At 33.7% G+C, this 19,082-nt stretch overlaps 2 protein-coding genes across 2 annotated transcripts in view; one reads left to right on the top strand and one right to left on the bottom strand.

Annotated features, from left to right (window-relative positions):
• Ac13E (Adenylyl cyclase 13E) overlaps positions 1-8,441 on the top strand; it is a 23,239-nt gene extending 14,798 nt beyond the window's left edge. The window contains exon 15 of the mRNA XM_070144421.1: positions 6,595-8,441. Within this exon, the coding sequence (XP_070000522.1) occupies positions 6,595-6,792 (198 nt within the window). The 3' untranslated portion in view covers positions 6,793-8,441. The remainder of the gene's footprint in view (positions 1-6,594) is intronic.
• On the bottom strand, positions 6,163-16,157 carry l(1)10Bb (BUD31-like protein). Its single transcript, XM_027383165.2, has 4 exons — positions 15,953-16,157; positions 10,892-11,014; positions 10,052-10,218; positions 6,163-8,848 (listed from the first exon to the last, which is right to left on the bottom strand). The coding sequence occupies exons 1-4, from the start codon at positions 16,044-16,046 to the stop codon at positions 8,798-8,800; spliced, it is 435 nt and encodes a 144-aa protein (XP_027238966.1). The 5' UTR covers positions 16,047-16,157; the 3' UTR covers positions 6,163-8,797.
• Positions 16,158-19,082: the final 2,925 nt, after the last annotated feature.

Here is a 19,082-nt window from a genome sequence, read left to right as displayed (position 1 = left end):
ATTATGAGAAGAAAAAAATAGCTTGAGTATGATATGCAGTATGAAAGGGACAGTTGAATGTCAAGATTTCTTATAGAATATCTAAAAAAAATGACTATGAAGCACACCAGATGTTCACAAATAAGCAGATGGGAGTGGGGCTAGAAGATGGCAACATTACATGAAGGTATGATGACCTAGTGGAAGCAAGGGTCAGCACTGTACATAGCAGGATGCAGTGGTGTGGATCTGACAGTGAATCTCACGCCATCAGTGGTATCTCTCCTTGGACTACTAAGTTTTAGTGAGATATCAAAAACAGTGCTTGTGAAAAAGATCTGTGAAAGAAAAAAAAACTATATACATATATATACATACTATAAGTATTTACTCTATGCATTAATGTTAACTTGTGTTTTTTTTTTGTTTTTCTTCATTTTATCGAGACAGATGTTGCAGCTACACAAGAGTCAGTAATTTGATACATCAAAAAAAGGAAAGGATTGGTTGTTATAATGTACTGGCTTTTCACTGCTGAATTATGCATTGAAGAATTGCATTTGCAAAATCTGTTACTTTGTCCATATTATGTTGCAAGCACTGTAATTTGCTACAATCTTTTTGCAGATATTGTGAATTGTATTTTTTCATAATCAATGGAATATAATGTAATGTTTCTATGTATGCAAGTAACTATATTAGAACCTGATGGCCAGATTTGTTTATGTTAGTGATGCTTTTACAACTGTCAAAAGCCATTATTAAGGACTCCATGTATTTTTTAATTAATTGCTTTTGATAAAGCCCAAAGAAAGAGGGGATGAAACAGTGAAAGTTGGATGGTAAAAGACACATTGTTCTTGATAACATTCAGTTGTATTCAGTACTATGAAGAGGAGGTACAACCTTGCTACAAGGGCAATTTGATTTAGAGAAGGTGGCCAGCATGTCCACTCCTTGTCATTTAACTAAGTGTTTAATTGCTTGTGACTGTCTCTAGGTTAAACAATGGATGTGACTCAACCAGTTTTCAACCCGCATATCAAGTTGATCTCGTAATTTGATTGACTTCGCAGAGGACAAGAAGAAAGTGAACTTGTCAATCCCTCATGCCATGCAGATGGTCCTTTACCAGGTGGTAGTGTTTATGGTGAAATGCAAATGCTGTAGTACAGGTTTGCTTGTCTGTTTTGCTACTTACATTTCTTTTTTTTCTTTCATTTTTATTTATCCCTTTTTTATCAGGTTATTTGGGTTAGTTATAGTTGGGTCTGAGTTTAGGGGTCATTAGCATCTATCTTTAATTGTTGCCGATAATTTTGTTTGACTACTTTTTATGGTTATTTTGAAGTAAAACCTTTGCTACTCATTTCCGTGGTGCGGTTCTGAAATTTTGCACACACAACAAATGGTTAAACTTGTCTCATTCCACAGAAGCTTTTAGTTAGTAGAAATACCCTTTTTATTTTTCAAACACAGTATTACACCAATGACCAGAAACCTTTGTTTATCGGACCAACTGTAGTAGAGTTACACTAAGCATAACAAAAGTGGATGTAACACCCAGTTTGCGGGACCTTTGAGGTAAGCGGAGATTGTGCCTTTCTATATTGTAGATTAATGTGATTTTATTATTATTATTATTATTATGGTTATTATTTTTATTATTATTATTATTATTATTATTATTATTATTATTGTTGTTGTTATTGTAATTATTATTATTATTATTGTTGTTATTGTAATTATTATTATTATTATTATTATTACTGTTTCTTTTTCTATGGGAGGGGAGGGAGGGAAATGTCAAGAGTTGGTGTTGAGTGAGTCATACATACACAGTGCTTTGTAACTTGTAATATATTTATATTTGTGGTGTTTTGATATAGCAGTCCCATTTGTTCCAAGCATTGCATTGTGTCACTATATGTTTATTTAATTATAGTCATTTTTTTTTTTTTTCTTTTTTTTTCTTTTGTCAGAATCTTGTTTTAGCATTGAACGAGTTTTTGTGTTTTCAAGCGTCTAGCTTTACATGCTAATGGTATATGTAAATTGTTTCCCTGTAAATCTGTTTTGTGTATTGAAGGCTTGTGACAGACATTTTTCTTCCCTGTTTTATATTCTCTTTTTCTCTCTTCCCAATACCTTGCTTGTTGTTGTCGTGGGAAGGGTTAGGAGATGGAGACTGAGGTCCAATGTAAGGGATCACCCTTACCTGGAGCCTTAGCCTTCGCTTCAACTAATTTTGCTTGATCTTTTCTTCTCCCCTTTGCTCTTCCATATCTTCTTTATCCCCTTTAACTGTCCCATCCCTAAGGTGTGAGAGCCGTGATAAAAGGACGAAAGGCTGGCTTTATGTCAGTCATGAACAGCCTCCAGGAGCCATGGGCATGGTGTTCCCTTGGTTAATTGCCTAAGCTTACCCCTTATAGGAAGGTAGACCGTTTCTTTTCCCCATTTTATTCAGGCACACCATAGCCAATAATGAAGATTCTTTACCCTTAATAGGGGCATTAAAGCTTGCCCCTTCATCAACTAGCCTATCTAAATTTGATTTTGATGGTTTCCCAATCCCTACCCTTCCTTTGACCACGGCTCCAACTACAGATACTAACACCCCCTCCTCGATGCTTACTGACAACTCTATCCATTCCAAAACACCCACCCAGGTTATTACTCAACCTCCAGAAAGCACCCTTTCCTGTCTCCCAACATTCTCCTCTCATCCTACTGCACAGTCCTCTTCACTTATTACTACTCTTCATCCTCATTGTCTTCCATCCTCATTGTACTCCACACCACCCCATCTTCCTCTCGCCCTTGTCTTACTACTTCTACGTCTGCAAACCTTTTGAGTACTCTCTTTAGCCCAGTGGAGATGGACCGATTCTTTGTGATTCCCCTACCCCTATTCTGAGAATACCCTTCTCTTTCAACAGTGCCCCCAAAAACAAGTAGGCAAGGTTACCCTTCGCAGTTGTTCCGATTGTTCATGCCTTGTCATAGTTACGTCTGAATCCCAAGCTCGTGCACTATTTACCCTATCTTACCTCACGGGCAAACCCATTCATGCCAAACCTCACTCCTCTCTTAATGCTTGTACTGGAACTGTTTCTATCCCCCCAAATGGTTGTCCTATCAACAACAAGGACTGGTCAGACTGTGAAAATGACCTACTTACCTTCCTTACTGATTATGATGCAGTGGCAGTACAGTGTTACACTATTCCTCCCAGAGGCCAGTGAAAGTCCTACGTCAATATTCCTAAGATTAGCTTCCATAGACATGACCTCCCCCATGAAGTTTATCTTGGTAGGGTTTTGGCCACCCAGCCAAACTGTCGCTCCACAGCCCGCTGCCCTCTATGTGCCCAACCTGCTCAGTCACATATATGTGCCAATTGTGGAGACTCCCATAATGTATTTTATAGGAGCTGCCCTGCCTATAAACTTGAATGTGAGGTAGCAGTCCTCAAATTCAAAGTAAGCCTCACTCTACATGAGGCCAAACAAGAGGCACTACGACTAGGTTTTTCTCTTGCAACTTATTCTAAACCAGTCTTTCACTCTGCTCCCCCACCATCTTCACAAGATGTTTTTGCATCTCCCCCAGTATCTCTTATCTATCCCCTAAACCCTCTACTCACCCTATCCCCCAGTCAAATTCATTTTCCAGTCTAAATCCAGATATTCCAATTGCTACCACTTCTCCAATACCTACCCCTCCTCCTCACTTTATTTGTCACACCAGTCAACCTAAATATTCCACTACACCCTCTCCTACTACATCCTCTCCCATTCCTTCCTCTTCTTCTGCTCCTCAGATATGTATCTCCTCTTCTCAGAAGAGAACCCTTGTTTCTCAGTCCTCTTTACCCAACTCCCCTCGAGAAACCCCTGAAGACATCCAAAATTTCCTAAAGATGACCCAAAGGAATACTCCACTCCTTCATCCACCCTCTAATCCCTCTGTTTCTACTCCTACATTTAAAGCATTTGCTGATATCCATCCTCCTCCTCAAGTTCTCCTCGACCCCCTTCCTCCTTCACCCTCCCAACATACCCCACCCTCTCTACCGCTCCCACCTGAATACTCACACGAATCCCCTCTATCACAACAGTGTCCTCCAGACTTCACCCCTCCAGACATTCTTCCTGATACTTCACCACCTTCCCCAGTCCCCCTTTCTCACCCCCCAGATTCTCCTACTTATGCAACAGCCACCTCTGTTTTCCTTGAGCAATGGCCCTATCCCTTCCCGTCCGAGATACAATGCAGTTCAATCAATCGCTCTACCCCCTTAACCTTTCCCATTTTACTAATACCTGCTCTACTTTATTCACTTCCCTCTTTTCCCTTCATGCTGCCATACTTTCCTGCAACACTTTCTAATCTTTGACATCTAACACCCCCCCCCTCTCCCCAGATGCTTCTCCTACTTTTCCAACAGCCATCTCTGTTTTCATTGAACATTATTCATATACCTTAACCTGTGACAGATACACTGTAATTCACTCAATCGCCCAACCCCCTTAATCTATGCTCTTTTCCCTTTGCACTATCATACTATCCTATAACGGTCTCTAATCTTTTATCCTAATCTTTAACTCCTCTTTACCCTTTCCGACACAATACTTTACCATAGTGCTATATGACCTTTGATGTCTAGCACATTTATTTGTTTCAAACATTAAACTTTAAAACATTTCTCTCTTTTGGTTATATGAATGTGCCTTGATTTATTTCCCTCCTTGGTCTCAGTGTTAGATGTTATGGTGAAAATGCTAATATCCATTTAATCTGAAATTGACTATTATTTCCTTGTGTTTTGCTTTTCTCACTATATCTTTCTCCTGTTCTTTTATTTTCCTTTGATAACTCCTTGCTTATATATATATATATATAGATTTAGTGCCAGTATGTCCTTTTTGGTATAGCCTTTGGTATGTAGAGTCAGTGTAGGTGAGCAGTACCACCTTGGACAACCTACAGTGTGTGTGTGCGATGATCACTTTGTAAGTTCAGTCACTCTTAAGATGCTTTAAACAAATGTGCGAGTCACTGTATGTATGCCTGTTCCCCTAGTTCCTGTTTAAGATATCTGTAGGATAGAATTATTTTTATTATGGATGTTTTTTTTTTTTTTTTTTTTTTTTTAATTTTTCCTCTTGTTTTCTTTTCTTTTTTTCAAATGCAGAAATGGAGATTGATAAAACTACTTGCTATTGGCTGAGAAATGGTGGGATGTAAATTGCCAATTTCCTTTTATTATCAAAACTGTTCTTCGTCATGAATCAAATTTTCATTCATGCTTGATCATCCTAAAAGAAGATATGATAAAGAGATTTATTTCAGATCACATAGTGTAAATCTGCTGGTATATGCAGATGTGATTTTGCAATCCCTGTCTTAGGCAGATCCATTAAAATCAGGAACTGATATTTTAATGCTATATAAATGTCATTTTTCATTCTTTGCAATGATTATTTCTACTTTAGTGTACTTCTTGTCAAGCAAAATCCAATAATTTTACTGAAGCAGTTGCTCACAGTGAAGCTAATTTGTTTATTAATGCAAAGAAATGTAAAACTACGGAGACAGTTGATTTCTGTAGAGGGTATATTTAAGAGAATGTGATGCTTTTCGTGAAATAGCCTTCTCAAAGTAAACATTGTGAAAAGCACTGAAATCTTGTACGTGTCAGATAGAAAAATGATAATCAAAATACTTCATATGGAGAGTAAGTGAGAGATCCAGAATTATATGGAAATATACTCATCTAGTCAGTGTTGATTGATCAGGAAAAAGCAAGTATGTATGTAGATTATGCTAAATACCTGTACATTGATTATTATTGCTACATTTATTATTGTTTTGCAAATGGAAAAAGATTATTTTTATGTAGTTTTCTTCCTTTCATATAAATACTTTTTTATTTAACTTTTTTTCTTTTTGAAAGGACAGATGAAGATGAGTCTGTGACAAAAATGCTGTATGAAGCTCTAGTATTTAAGTATGAATCATAGATATAGAAGCAGTTGCAATGGTTATTGATATTGTATATTGCATTTATTTATGCTATTTGGCCAGTGGAAGATAACAATGTGCAGTAAATGGAAGAAGAAATTATGAAAACATGAAGTATGATGAGAGCTTAGAGGATAATTGATGATAAAACAATATATAATAGATTTATTTCATTTTTGATTATACATAAGTATTATTGTTACCATCATCTTTGTCATAATTTTTCTAAAGATATGATACGTATAATAGTAGTTAAACACTTCGTAAATTTAATTATATTTTTATGAAGTTCATTATTGTTAACAAGATGAGGCATAAGAAATAGGCTTCTGTATATTATTATCACCATTAAAAAGCTTTTGATACTAATTCCATTTAAGTTACCTAAATGTCTGCTTTTCCTCTTGTCTTCCAAGGTTTAAAATCCTTCAGTCTTTTAACTCTTGTGTATGCATTGTTTATAATAATCTCATATTGAGGTTAGCTATTTTTTTCTCATTGGCTAAAATTAGAGTCTTGTAATTACTTGGTGTTTTTTTTTTTTTTTTTTTAAGTTTTCATTAACTCTGTCTTGATAAATTACAGGATCTCAACTTCCTGAGAGTCAATATTTGTAGGGGTAAAATCACAGCAGATCTCAAGTTCAGGAATGGTGCATTTGGCAAGTGTCGTCAAGTGTCCCTACACAAGGCCTTTGGAGAGGAGTTGGGAGGAAATGTATGTCATTTGATGGAAAGTGTAAGAAAAAGGCCAGAAGAACACATCATTCCTTGGGTGACTTGAGCTTTCTCTGATGCAATTTTTTTGTGTAATATAGTTTGACATGGGCCTTGCCTCCCTTTTTGTACACTGCATTTTGACGAGTAGAAGAATCACAAGGGCAAGTGATATTGTTAGCCTAATAAACCAAAAAAAATATATATGTAAAAAAAGCTATAAAAAATAAAAATAATAGTAAAAAAGAAAAAAAAGGAAATTAAAGAAAAAAAAGGTAAAAAAAAATCAATACTCAGTTGGTTATAGCTTTAACGCGTCTCCTGGGTCACTGAGGAAGAAAGATACATGATTGTGGAACTGCTAAGTAACCTCCTGGAAAATGTTTCTTGTTACTTCTTGTGTTTTCCTTTTCCATCTTATTTTGCACCTAGTCATTCACATATGAAGAATTTATGTTTATTGTTAGTGCTTTTGTGAACAAGATAGATGAAGTTTTGAGTTCTGTGTGATTATTTGTTCAAATATGAAGATGCTATTGCAGAAAACTAATGTTTTTAAGGATGTCTTTTACTGTGACTGTATCATACTCCTTTTTTTCCTTATGCCATTCAGAAGTTATTTCCACTTTCATTACAAAAACAAAAAATGTACAGGAAATGTAATTTACCAAATCGTCCAAATTGTGTAGAGGTATTTTACATAGAAGTTTTGTCATTTTATTATTATGCAAGTAGACATTCCATATTGGAACCATTTTTTCAGCTCACATTATAATATATACACAAAAAATAATGATAAACAAAGACTTGGTAGTCCCATAAGAAATGTTCAATTAAGGCGTTGGCTGAGGATGTACGGAACAGAGGAAGGACTTTGGGCTAGATCTTTTGAGATAAAAAAAGTTGGCACATTAGTCTAGGAAGATGGGTTCCGCCTTTTTTGAATATCAGATTAGTTTACTGAATGTTATGATCTTTATACAATGAAAAATACTCCATTAAAAAAAAAAAAATGCTTGCACATATATATATATTTTTTTTGTGGACAAAAAAGAAATGACTGAAAGACAAAACTGTTTATTCACAAAATCATAGCCTTGCATATTTTGTAAATGGAATCAGACAGGAGTAATAAATATTTTTTTCTTAGCATTATAACCACATTCCACCCATTTAATCCACTGCCAAAGTACTCAATTTATTAGAATCTCCAAAAGAGAATCTCAGAAGATAAGATGCTTACCATTAGGTTACTGGAATCTATATTCATTACTTTGCTAACATTTGTGTATATACCCTAAGTCAAGATGTATGGTCAATAACCCATCCCCCTATACCCCATCCTAAAATGGAAAGGTGAAAAAAGAAAAAGAAAGAAAACATGGTGGAACATCTTCCAAAATGTGTCACAATACCAGACGTTTTCCTACAGTTCCCCTCGAAAAGAAATGACACAACTTTGCATTTTCTGCGGAGGTTTTGGACAAAGCGAGATCCCCAGTTCCTCCATCCTTCGTGCTGATTCCGTGCGTCCTTGTCCAACAGTGTGAAGGCCTGCTTTCTATGCTCCTTCGCCCGCTGCTGGGTGTTACGTGTGTGGCTTGTCTATTACAATTTTTACTATTACTTGTCTTTTAACTATTTATTGTTTTAAAATGATATTTTTATGTCTTGCCAAGCCAAACTGTATATAAAGGAAAAATATCTTCTTTAAGATGTGTTTGTTTTATTTTCTCCACTCAAAGACAAAGATCAGTGTTTTTTAAAAATCACAATAAAAACTATCATGTGCATGAGACAGATGACATTAATTATGAAGAATGCATTTTGAACTGTCTTCAGAAACCTGTTAATATTATGGGTATTCCATAATCCAATTATAACACTAACTGAAATTAAATCTATTTCACTCTGTCAGAACTATAAAGAAAAATTCTGTATATTTTTTCTATTAAGATCTTAAACCTAAACACTAAATTCTGATTGAATATTGACAGAACATTATGGTCGTCAGGTCTTCGGGCAATGCATGACAACTGAACCTGATTCATGCACATGTTATAATGTCTTCCTCATCCAGAACAGCCACGGCATCCGCAATGAACACATTCAACAATCTTTCCCTGTAGAGAGAGAGAGAGAGAGAGAGAAAACATCAGTTTATATAATTGTTAATCTATAATCAAATAAAGCAATTAATATAAAATACCTTAAGCAGAGGGAAAATATACTTCATTATATATAAACAAAAGATTAATTTCATTGACTGCAGCCTAATACTTAACAACTAACCCAAATGAACAGACCCAGAGACAGACAAATGATGAAACATTTTCATGGAACAGTATTTATACAAACTGAGAAATGGCTGTTTTTGTTTTGACCCATTGCTACAGAGTACTTGAAATGTCCACTGTTGTTTTGTCTTGTAAATTTTATATACACATAACATGGCTCCACAGGTGCTCAGTCACCAAGGGGTCAATTAGGAGGCCATGTGTCTTCACTTGACTTCCACATTCCTTAGAATTTCAGGATTTTTTCCCCTATCTCTCTAATGCTATAATAACAATACGGTTACTGACATTATGTCCCTGAAATACTAACAGTAAGAAAAGTTTGTAAAAAAAAAATAATAAAATAATAATAATCAATAAATAAAATCAACGAAAAGAGAAAACAGGTGACATACACAGGACTGGCAATGGACTCCTAGATGACTAAGCTTTTATGGAGCCATCAATATGTAAAAACAGTAAATAAACTAAAATCAGTGGATCTGGCATGCAAATCCAGGCAGCAATGGATTGATTCATAAAGATGGAAAAATAATCAAATAACCATTACAAAAAAAAAAAAAATATATATATATATATATAAAATAAAATAAAAATAGATACAAACATCCTTCAGTCTAATATGGGAGAGGATCAGCAACATGATCAAGGAAATGACAAGAGAAAATTTAAAAAGCGAAAAAGAAGACAGAAAAATCAGAAAATCAACAAAGGTAGGAGACAGGTGAGAAATCAATATGAAAGAAAGAGTGAAAGAGAGATTCTGTTCATTAGTACATTAAACAGTCTTAGGCTTAAAACACCTCCCTCTAGAGTTCCCAGCTCAAGATTTCTTTCCTCTGACAAACAGCCTTGAAACCATACACAAGCTCTCCTCTTAGACAAATAGTCATCAATCCATTTAAGCGACGTTTCCGCGACCCTAACCTTTCCAACAGGTTAGGGTCAGAACGATGATAATCAGAGAGAGAAAAAAAGGAGGAAAGAGAAAAAACAACACAAGCGAGACAACGAAACCATGACCCTTACCTCTTCCAATTTGCTCTTTGGAACTCGGCACACACAGTTGGTGCCGAAGTTGGTGTCACGGGCCTGGATGCAGCGAAGGCAGCATAGATTCTCATATCCCTGTTTGCGCCACTTAGCAATCAAGTTCTGGTCTGCAATCTTCTCCTTGAGACAGTAATCATACAATTCTGGAAAAAAAAAAAGTTTGGACCTTTGTTGAGATCAAGGAATGAACAGAAACCTACGCAATATATTCAGTTCAGCTTGTTCTCGTTTCTTTGAAAAAGAAAAAAAAAAAAAATAAAATAAATAAATAAAAAATAAATAAATAAAATTGCTGCTTAACATCACATTTATCACATATACTGAATTCTCAAGTAATTTCATAATGTATTTTCATTACATTTACCATTAGACTTTACATAATATATATTTTTTACAATTCAAATTACCATTAGTCTACATAATATGTAACACATTATATATTTCTAATTTTAAAAAAGTCACTTATTCTCAAGAAACAAAGCCAAAGGATGAAACGAACTTGATAAATTTCAGTTTGATTAAGAATCACCAAATTATTTATTGGATTATTGATACTTAGCCCCCAGATGATTATTGATACTTGAGTTAAGTTAACTTCCCTCTTAACTAATAAAACAATATAGGGAAAAATACAAAATAAAATTATAACTATCTTCAGCTTCTAGAGCATTACAAAATTCAAATTTACTTTTTATTTCTTTTAGGGAATGAATAGAAAAAGACAGAATGCTGAAGAAATAAAAAGAAACTAAAAAACATAGACAAGAAAAGCGTAAAGAGAAGGAAAGAAAGTACAATAAAAAAATTTCTCTTTACCTCTGCTGATAGCTTTCCGTCTGTAGAAGAGGTCATAAATGTACCTAGATCGCTGGTGGTGAATGCGGAAGATGGGCCAGAGAGACTCGACTTTCCTTTTGCCCTCATGCGACTCTGTTTCAGCTGCAAAGATAATGAAAGAATTCAAGATAAAAAAATAGGAAGTTAACCAATACTGAAGCTCTAGTGGGAAAACAAACTGAAGGAAAAAATGTAAACTCATATACTAATTATTACTAAAGCTGTAAGTATTGGTATAAGCTAAATAACAGCTGGAAAATATAGGTATAGGATATACAAAAGTCTTGCCAGTTATTAAACTACATACACATCTTCATGGAAGGGATTGTCTGTGGCAAACCACACAAAAGTTGAAAATCATAATTTTGTTTTGGCAGTTTCCCTAAAACACTTCACAGACCAGCTAAAATTTGTGAATATGAAAGACTTTCAATTTTACTTTTTGACAGTTACCATTCTCTCTCATGAGCAAACAATACAGAACAGTAGTCAAACACAGAAAGCTGAATAAAAGTGATTCATCAGACAAGTAGTGGTGCAACACTTCAAATAAAAACACAGGACTGGTCTTACAATGAGCTATAATTTATACAAAAAGTATTCACACAATTCCATGCATATGCCTCACTAGCTCTAAAAATGGGCATAAATGAAATATATCTTCACAGAGCAAGAGACACATTTAACTTGTTCCATCAGAAATACTTATACTGAATAATCTATTGTCCTGTGAAGATCATTCTCATTCATACTTTTTTTTTTACATCTGTCACAATGAAGTGTGCATACTGGTTTTCTGAAAGCCTTGCCTCATTCCTTATTTATTTCAATAATTATGCACCAGATTGCTGTGTATTGGTCTTTCTTACTCTGTTCAATATTTGATAACCTAAGAATGCTAAAATATGTATATCAATTTGTAATGTACTGTGAATCTTAGTAAATCTAAATACATATTTGCAATTATATTCATGGACTCATAAGGTAATAGAAAGTTGGGTCATTCTGATGATAACATAACATCAAGTTTCATTCAAAATTATCAGCTCATATAAACCAAATATCGGAAACTTTAGTACAAATTGGTGGGATTTCACAATCTTTCCAAAACAGGATTTGTCTAAATCTGCATGACTAATCTATAATCCCTTGGTGTTGGCCGTGTACATGCTCAACAGATGCTTTGTTCACCCTTTTCACCCACTCCACTTTTCCAAGCCACAACACTGTGCTAGCCTTCCCATACTGCCAGCTGTTCATGAACATGCATACCATATCTTCAGTTTGGTATTCTCTTAGTTCAACCATGTCCCAGCCACAGCAAAGGAATAAGATGCAGGAAGCATGGAATTTAGGGGTTGACTTACAGGGGTAACAGCAAGCTCTGACTAACTCTCTAACATTTCCTGGACAGGCCATGCACCTTCCAATACATTTGCCCTCATGTACTGTCTCTTCGAAATATCTATTTTTATGCTTTTAAAGGTACCAGCATATTGCTCTGACATTTTAAAATATTGAATGATCAAGCTAGTTGCACTGCCCAAGATAAAATTTAAAAACAAAATAATGCAACTGCTTGTTACTCATGAAGTGAATGAATTTTTTATGGTCATCATTTACTCTAAATCACCCACCTAAAACAAAAACAAATAGGCAGGAGGGGCAGGTTCTGTGTCCAATCCTGGTCATATATCTTCACCAAGAGATAGAAGAGAACTCAAGACAATGTGAATAATATACAAGCATTACCTCTTACTTAATATAGGCACCATAACTGATAACTAAAATTACAATGAGATGAAATCAAAATAGGAAATAAATGTCTGTAACCAAAAACCTTATTTTTGTCATCAAAAACCTGTTGTTAGACAAAATTGGGTGTTGTTGGTCTTCACTTCAAACACTTTCAAACATTACTTGCAACATTAATTCTGCAAGAGTTAAAGTATTGTTGCCAAAGGTTTGCCTCTTCCCCTATTCTCAGGGTACTTGTAGGTATAAGCTGATGAAATTTAAGATCTTTCTAAGTCTTTTTTAGACTTACATCAATTGCTTTTTAAGACCTGGAGCCACTTGTCACTAAATACACACTTCCTCATAATCTGTAGCCCTACTTGTCGTGTCAGGGATCAAAATAAAAAATTCAACCTCATCTCTTGAATAGATTGTGCACCAGAATCATTTTTTTTTTGCATGTGGCCCATAAGTAAACAATCTCATGAGCAAACAATAAAAAACAGTATTCAAATACAGAAAGCTGAATAGTACTGATTAATCAGACACATAAAGTGGTGTATCACTTCAAACAAAAACACAGACAATCATCAAAGATAAAGGTCTATATTGTTGACAAATGATTTCCAATCAAGCTATGTAGAGATCCACAAATGAGTGAATCACAATGGCATCCAACAATAACAGATATATATATACATTTACGTGAACAAAGTTGTGTCTTGGGCAAAATTAAGACATTCTGAGACCTGCAACAGAGAAATCTCTGTTTTAAAACTTTTTAAAGCCTTCAATCTAAATAGAACAAGACATTTTGAGACTTTTTAAAGATGTGCCTGAACCCTGATTCTTAAGTAATGTGTTCAAGTTGACCAATTTCATTTTAATGCTGAACTATTTTATGTAATTAATCATCCATGTACTGATGTTACATTATGGAGAAGCAATAAATACTGCTGTTAATAACTTATACAGCAATAAATCATCAATTTGTAACTTGCATTCTGCCTTTTTTGTGTTTACTCTGGCTTCCGATGTCTTATTTCTTTGAAGTGATATATGAATTTACACTTTCATTTCCATTATGCATATATAAAAATTAAACAACAATGTAAAATCTAAAATAAAGCAAGAGTGTAAATGATTTCAAAAATGCCTTTTCTTATTTTGGAAATGTTTTCTTATATGACACAACCTTCCCACTAATGAATGGAAGCTAAAATTACAATATAATGAAATCAAATTAGAAAACAAATACTTCTAACTAGAACAACCAAGTGTTACACCAAACAAAAATGTGTAAAACCAGCACAAAAATACTAAAATTGGCTAATGAAACTCTATAGACATGCTCGCCATCTTTGAAAGTCTATGCACTGACGCTCCAAAAGTCTATGTTAATCCGACCCATCCTTTGGGAAAATCAACAGGATTTTACACCTTCCACCCTCCCCCCCCAAAAAAAAAGAAACGTCCTGACCCACAACAAAACCTAGCAATTTAAGTTGCCATGACTAGGCTTTGCTGGAGGAGAGGGTTGATGGAGGGTTCTGCACCCAACACCCCCGAGGAAACATTCTCTTCACCTTGGTGTGCACAGCAAGATAGAGCTACATCCATATTGTAAACAATAAACCAAATACCTTTATATTTTGAAACACCAAAATCACTTTGTTTCTAATCACTTTTTTTACGCATTTGGGACACTTGATAGGCTCAAGTATCAAACTGTGATGGTTATTAAGGTCTATTGCTTATTTGTTACCACTGTATAGTCTTTAGAATAACCCAGAATCGATGCAACACCAAAAACAAAACATTTCTCGCTGGCCTTCTGTCACTGAATAGCCAGGAATCCTTCTGTTAAAACTGGTGCCCGGAAATGTGCATATGTGCTGAATGTTCTTTGGACTGATTCTTGTACAAAACTATATAAATAAATCTTGAAACACATAAATAAGGTATAACAACCATTGAAAGCATAAATGTGGAACAGCAGACACAGATGATTAACAAAATATCCTCTTGACAAGTGCATAGTAACACATGAACTGCTTGGCACATCACAGTAATGAGTTCTGTGGTCAATTCAATATTTACTCTCAACATGTAGGCTAAACAAGATGATCGACTTCGCTAAAATTGGGCTCTAACCTCTGTTCATTTACATATAGCTCCGTTGAGAAGCATATGTACAAATATTCCCATAGAAGAAAATTGTCTTGGTTTGTATCATCTTATCATTTCATATAGATTTTATTACCCAACTCCCCCACTACCTCATTGTGCACATTGTCCTAATCTTCTTATGTTAAAATCTGCACAACAAGTCTTTAACATAATTTTAGGACTGTCAGTTTAAAAAATACCATGTTCTTAACCTCTTGCCTTATTTTAATGCACTAATGAAGGATGTCCCACATATGAGACACCCGAAAAAATAAACATTGCTGGGTGTCCCGCCAGTATGACGCTGTATCGGGGCTCGCGCTCCAACGCAGCAGCAGCCTGCGATTTTTTTAGCCGCCCGGAATCTTTTATTTTCGGCTTCAAAATATACCAGCATTAATGGGTTAATACACCAGTTGATTTTTTCGGCGTTATTCCTTAGTAAACTATTTTGTGTTTCAAAGAATGAAGGGATCACCATATTTTGACACACACCTTTCTATTATATTTATTCATTTACTTAAGAGCTATTATTCTAACTTTCACGATATCGGTGTCATCTGTCAGCTTAATTGGTCATGTCAATTACCAAATTAAGTCTTTTCCCTTTTATCTATTTCCGAAATTTCTTTAGGTAGTGACGCAATATTCTATTGGAACTGCCTCCTGCTTCTAAAGCAAAGACAATACGTAAACTGTAATTAAATACATATAAGCACTTTCTAACCAATCAAATGCTACACTAGTTTTTACCAGCCTACAAAATCGCTAAAACATATTGAAAGAAAAAAATTGTACCATCGTAACATAAATAATTTCATATAAATTGTTTGTTTTCCCTGACCCACTTCAACCCTCTAAAGATCACTCAATTATGAAAATAAAAATCTGCACAAGACTCATAACAATATAAACCAAATAAGCAACAACCTTCAAACTTTGGACAATAAACATATTTTCATTTTCACAACCCTCGTATTTTCAGATTTACCAATCCCCTTTTAAGAACATCCTGGCATATCCCATAATACCAAACACACATCCCACTTAAAATGAAAAAAAACAACACCAGAAGACCCAAAATTTACTTCTTATCACTGAAAAACATGCATTTCAATTTTCGCAAAAACTCACCTTCTCTCATTTTCTGATCCAGTTCCTCCAACGTTGGTTCAATTAACTCCCATCCTTCTGGCGGCGGCTTCCTGCTACGTCTGACTTTAGGCATTTTGATATATCACTTAATAAAAGAGAACAGAAAAAGAAATCCTTCAGTAATAAAATCTACAAACGTTTCCTTCTCTCTGATGTAAACAAAGCGTCAAGTGCGGTCTTAGCGAACGCGGTGTAGCGAAACTCTAGCGAAGTTGTTGAGTAGCGGACTGGTTTTAGCGAACTAGGAAAGGGTTTGGGGAAATGGGGATTTTTTTAAATGATAATTTGGAAATTTAGGGAATTAGGGTAATTGAGATCAAGTGAGGAATCGTCATGATTGGTACTATTATGAATTTAGGAGAGAAGGATATTGTTCATTTCTCTTTCTCTGTTTATCTGTCTCTGCAACGTTTCCATTATTTTTGTTTAATATCTCACTTTAAGCGTCTATCTTTTCTTATTAGAAAACCCATAAACGGCAAATTCGCAGACGTTCCCTTCCCTTGAAGTCTTAGCGAACACGTTGTAACGAAATACATAAATAGCGAACTGGTCACAGAAATTTTTTAGATAACGGGGGAACTGATGAATAAGGAATTAGGAAAATTTCAGTAACAGAGAGGGAGTAGGACATGTTGTGGTTGGTGCCATGATCAAGAATTTCTTAAAGATAGGTTCTTTTTTTATACGTGATACTTATTTTTTTTTTTGTCTTTCTCACGTTCTTATATCAAATTAATACATGACGGTACGGATGTGCCTATCACTATCATTACTGTTTTTTTATTCTAATAATTGTTATAACTCTTACCTCTACATTATGATAGTAATAATAAAGTTAATAAAACTGAAAGTTAAGAAAAATATGATGATTATGGTAATAGTATTACTGATAATTATAATAATAATGGAATTAGTAATAGGGGCAGCAAGGACAACAGCAACAATGATAATATAATAATGATTGTAAAAATGATAATAATAATAATAATGATAATGATAATAATAATAATAACAATAATAATAATAATAATAATAATAATAATAACAATAATACTAAGAACAATAATAAGAACAATAATAATAGTAACAATGATAACAATGATAATAATAACAGTAATAATGATAATAATAATAACAATAACAATAGCAGTAATAATAATAATAATAATAATAATAATAATAATAATAATAATAATAATAATAATAATAATAATAATAATAATAATAATAACAATGATAATAATATAATTAATAGTGATGATGGTGATGATAATGATAATGATAATAATGATAATAATAATAATAATAATAATAATAATAATAATAATAATAATAATAATGATAATAATAATAAATAATGATGATGATGATAACAGTAATAATAATGATAATAATAATAATAATAATAACAATAACAACAACAACAACAACAACAATAATAATAATGATAATAGTAATAACAATAATGATAGTAATAATAATAACAATAATAATAACAATAATAATAATATCATCATCATAAAAAAAATAAAAATGATAATTACAGAAATAATACAAATGTGAACATATTACTCTTATTATAATTACTATCATCATTATCATTATCATTATTATTATTATTACTATCATCATCATTATCATTACCACTACTTCTAATAATAATGATAATATATAATCATACTATACATGATTACTATTATCATTATCACCATTATAATCATTACTCTTGTTAATATTATCATAATGATCATCATCTTATTACCATTACTCTTATCCATTATTACCCATAACACCATTTTCTTCATCATTATGGCTATTGCTATGTTCATTATCATTACGACCATCGTCATCATAATATATCACCATTCTTTTATAATACTTCCTGATCGTAAGATTCATATAAATTGTCCTAATTGCAATCCCCCTATATTGACACACACCATTCTATTATATATAATCATTTACTTAAAAGATATTATTCCAACTTTCACGATATTGATGTTTCATTTGTGAAAACATCAATCACCTTGATTGGTCAAATAGCGAATGAATTCTTTTCCCTATCATGTCTACTCGTAAACACCTTATTTACTTCATTTATTTTATTTATTTAAATACCTTATTTACTTATTTTCTTCACTTCTTTCGCAAGCTCATTTTTCTTCTGATAGGACCGAGGTGTTTACCTGTTGCATTTTTCTGATTTTTGAGAGAATTCCTCTGATGGTAATAGCAAATGAGCAAATTTATGTTATGTGATGATCAGGTTATGCGTGGTATCGTACTGCAGAACCACGTTTCTGATTATCATTACTATGCTCCGATCATATAATCCAAGTTTCTTATGCGTACACAAGTGTTTGTTTGTTCTTATGCGTACACAAGTGTTTGTTTGTTCTTATGCGTACACAAGTGTTTGTTTGTTCTTAAGCGTACACGAGTGTTTGTTTGTTCTTATGCGTACACAAGTGTTTGTTTGTTCTTATGCGTACACAAGTGTTTGTTTGTTCTTATGCGTACACAAGTGTTTGTTTGTTCTTAAGCGTACACGAGTGTTTGTTCTTATGCGTACACAAGTGTTTGTTTGTTCTTATGCGTACACAAGTGTTTGTTTGTTCTGATGCGTATACAAATGTTTGTGTCTGATAAGGTCCTGAGTGTTTGAATATTATATGTGTTTTGTGTTGGAGTAAAGGTTTGTGTGCTTTTATTTTTGTTGAATTAAATTTTTACCACTGTTACTCATGCACTTGCTTTCTTACGTGAATAAAAAACGATCATAATTCTAAATGGTGATGGATTTGGATGTTCTCATACTACAATATACTTGTCTATTTATATTTTCATCATTTGATTTCAGGCCTTCTTATGGGTCAGTAATTAGGAGTGTGCCATTAAGGGGGCTGGTGATCTCCTTTAAGAATACTAAAAGTGATAATGAATTTTTCTATATTTATATTTTTTTGTCAAACGATGTAATTTTATTCTAGAAAATTATGAACTGTGTTATGAACATGTGAGTAAAGTTTTCTTTACCCTCCCTTATTAAAGAATCCCGCGCACGGTCAGAAGAAAATAATGTCAAAGTGTATAAATATATTATTTA

The sequence above is a fragment of the Penaeus vannamei genome, chromosome 32 (genome assembly GCF_042767895.1).
Source record: "Penaeus vannamei isolate JL-2024 chromosome 32, ASM4276789v1, whole genome shotgun sequence".
NCBI lineage: Eukaryota > Metazoa > Arthropoda > Malacostraca > Decapoda > Penaeidae > Penaeus > Penaeus vannamei.
Note: the sequence above shows the minus strand (reverse complement) of the source record. Positions and strands in the feature narration are given on the sequence as shown.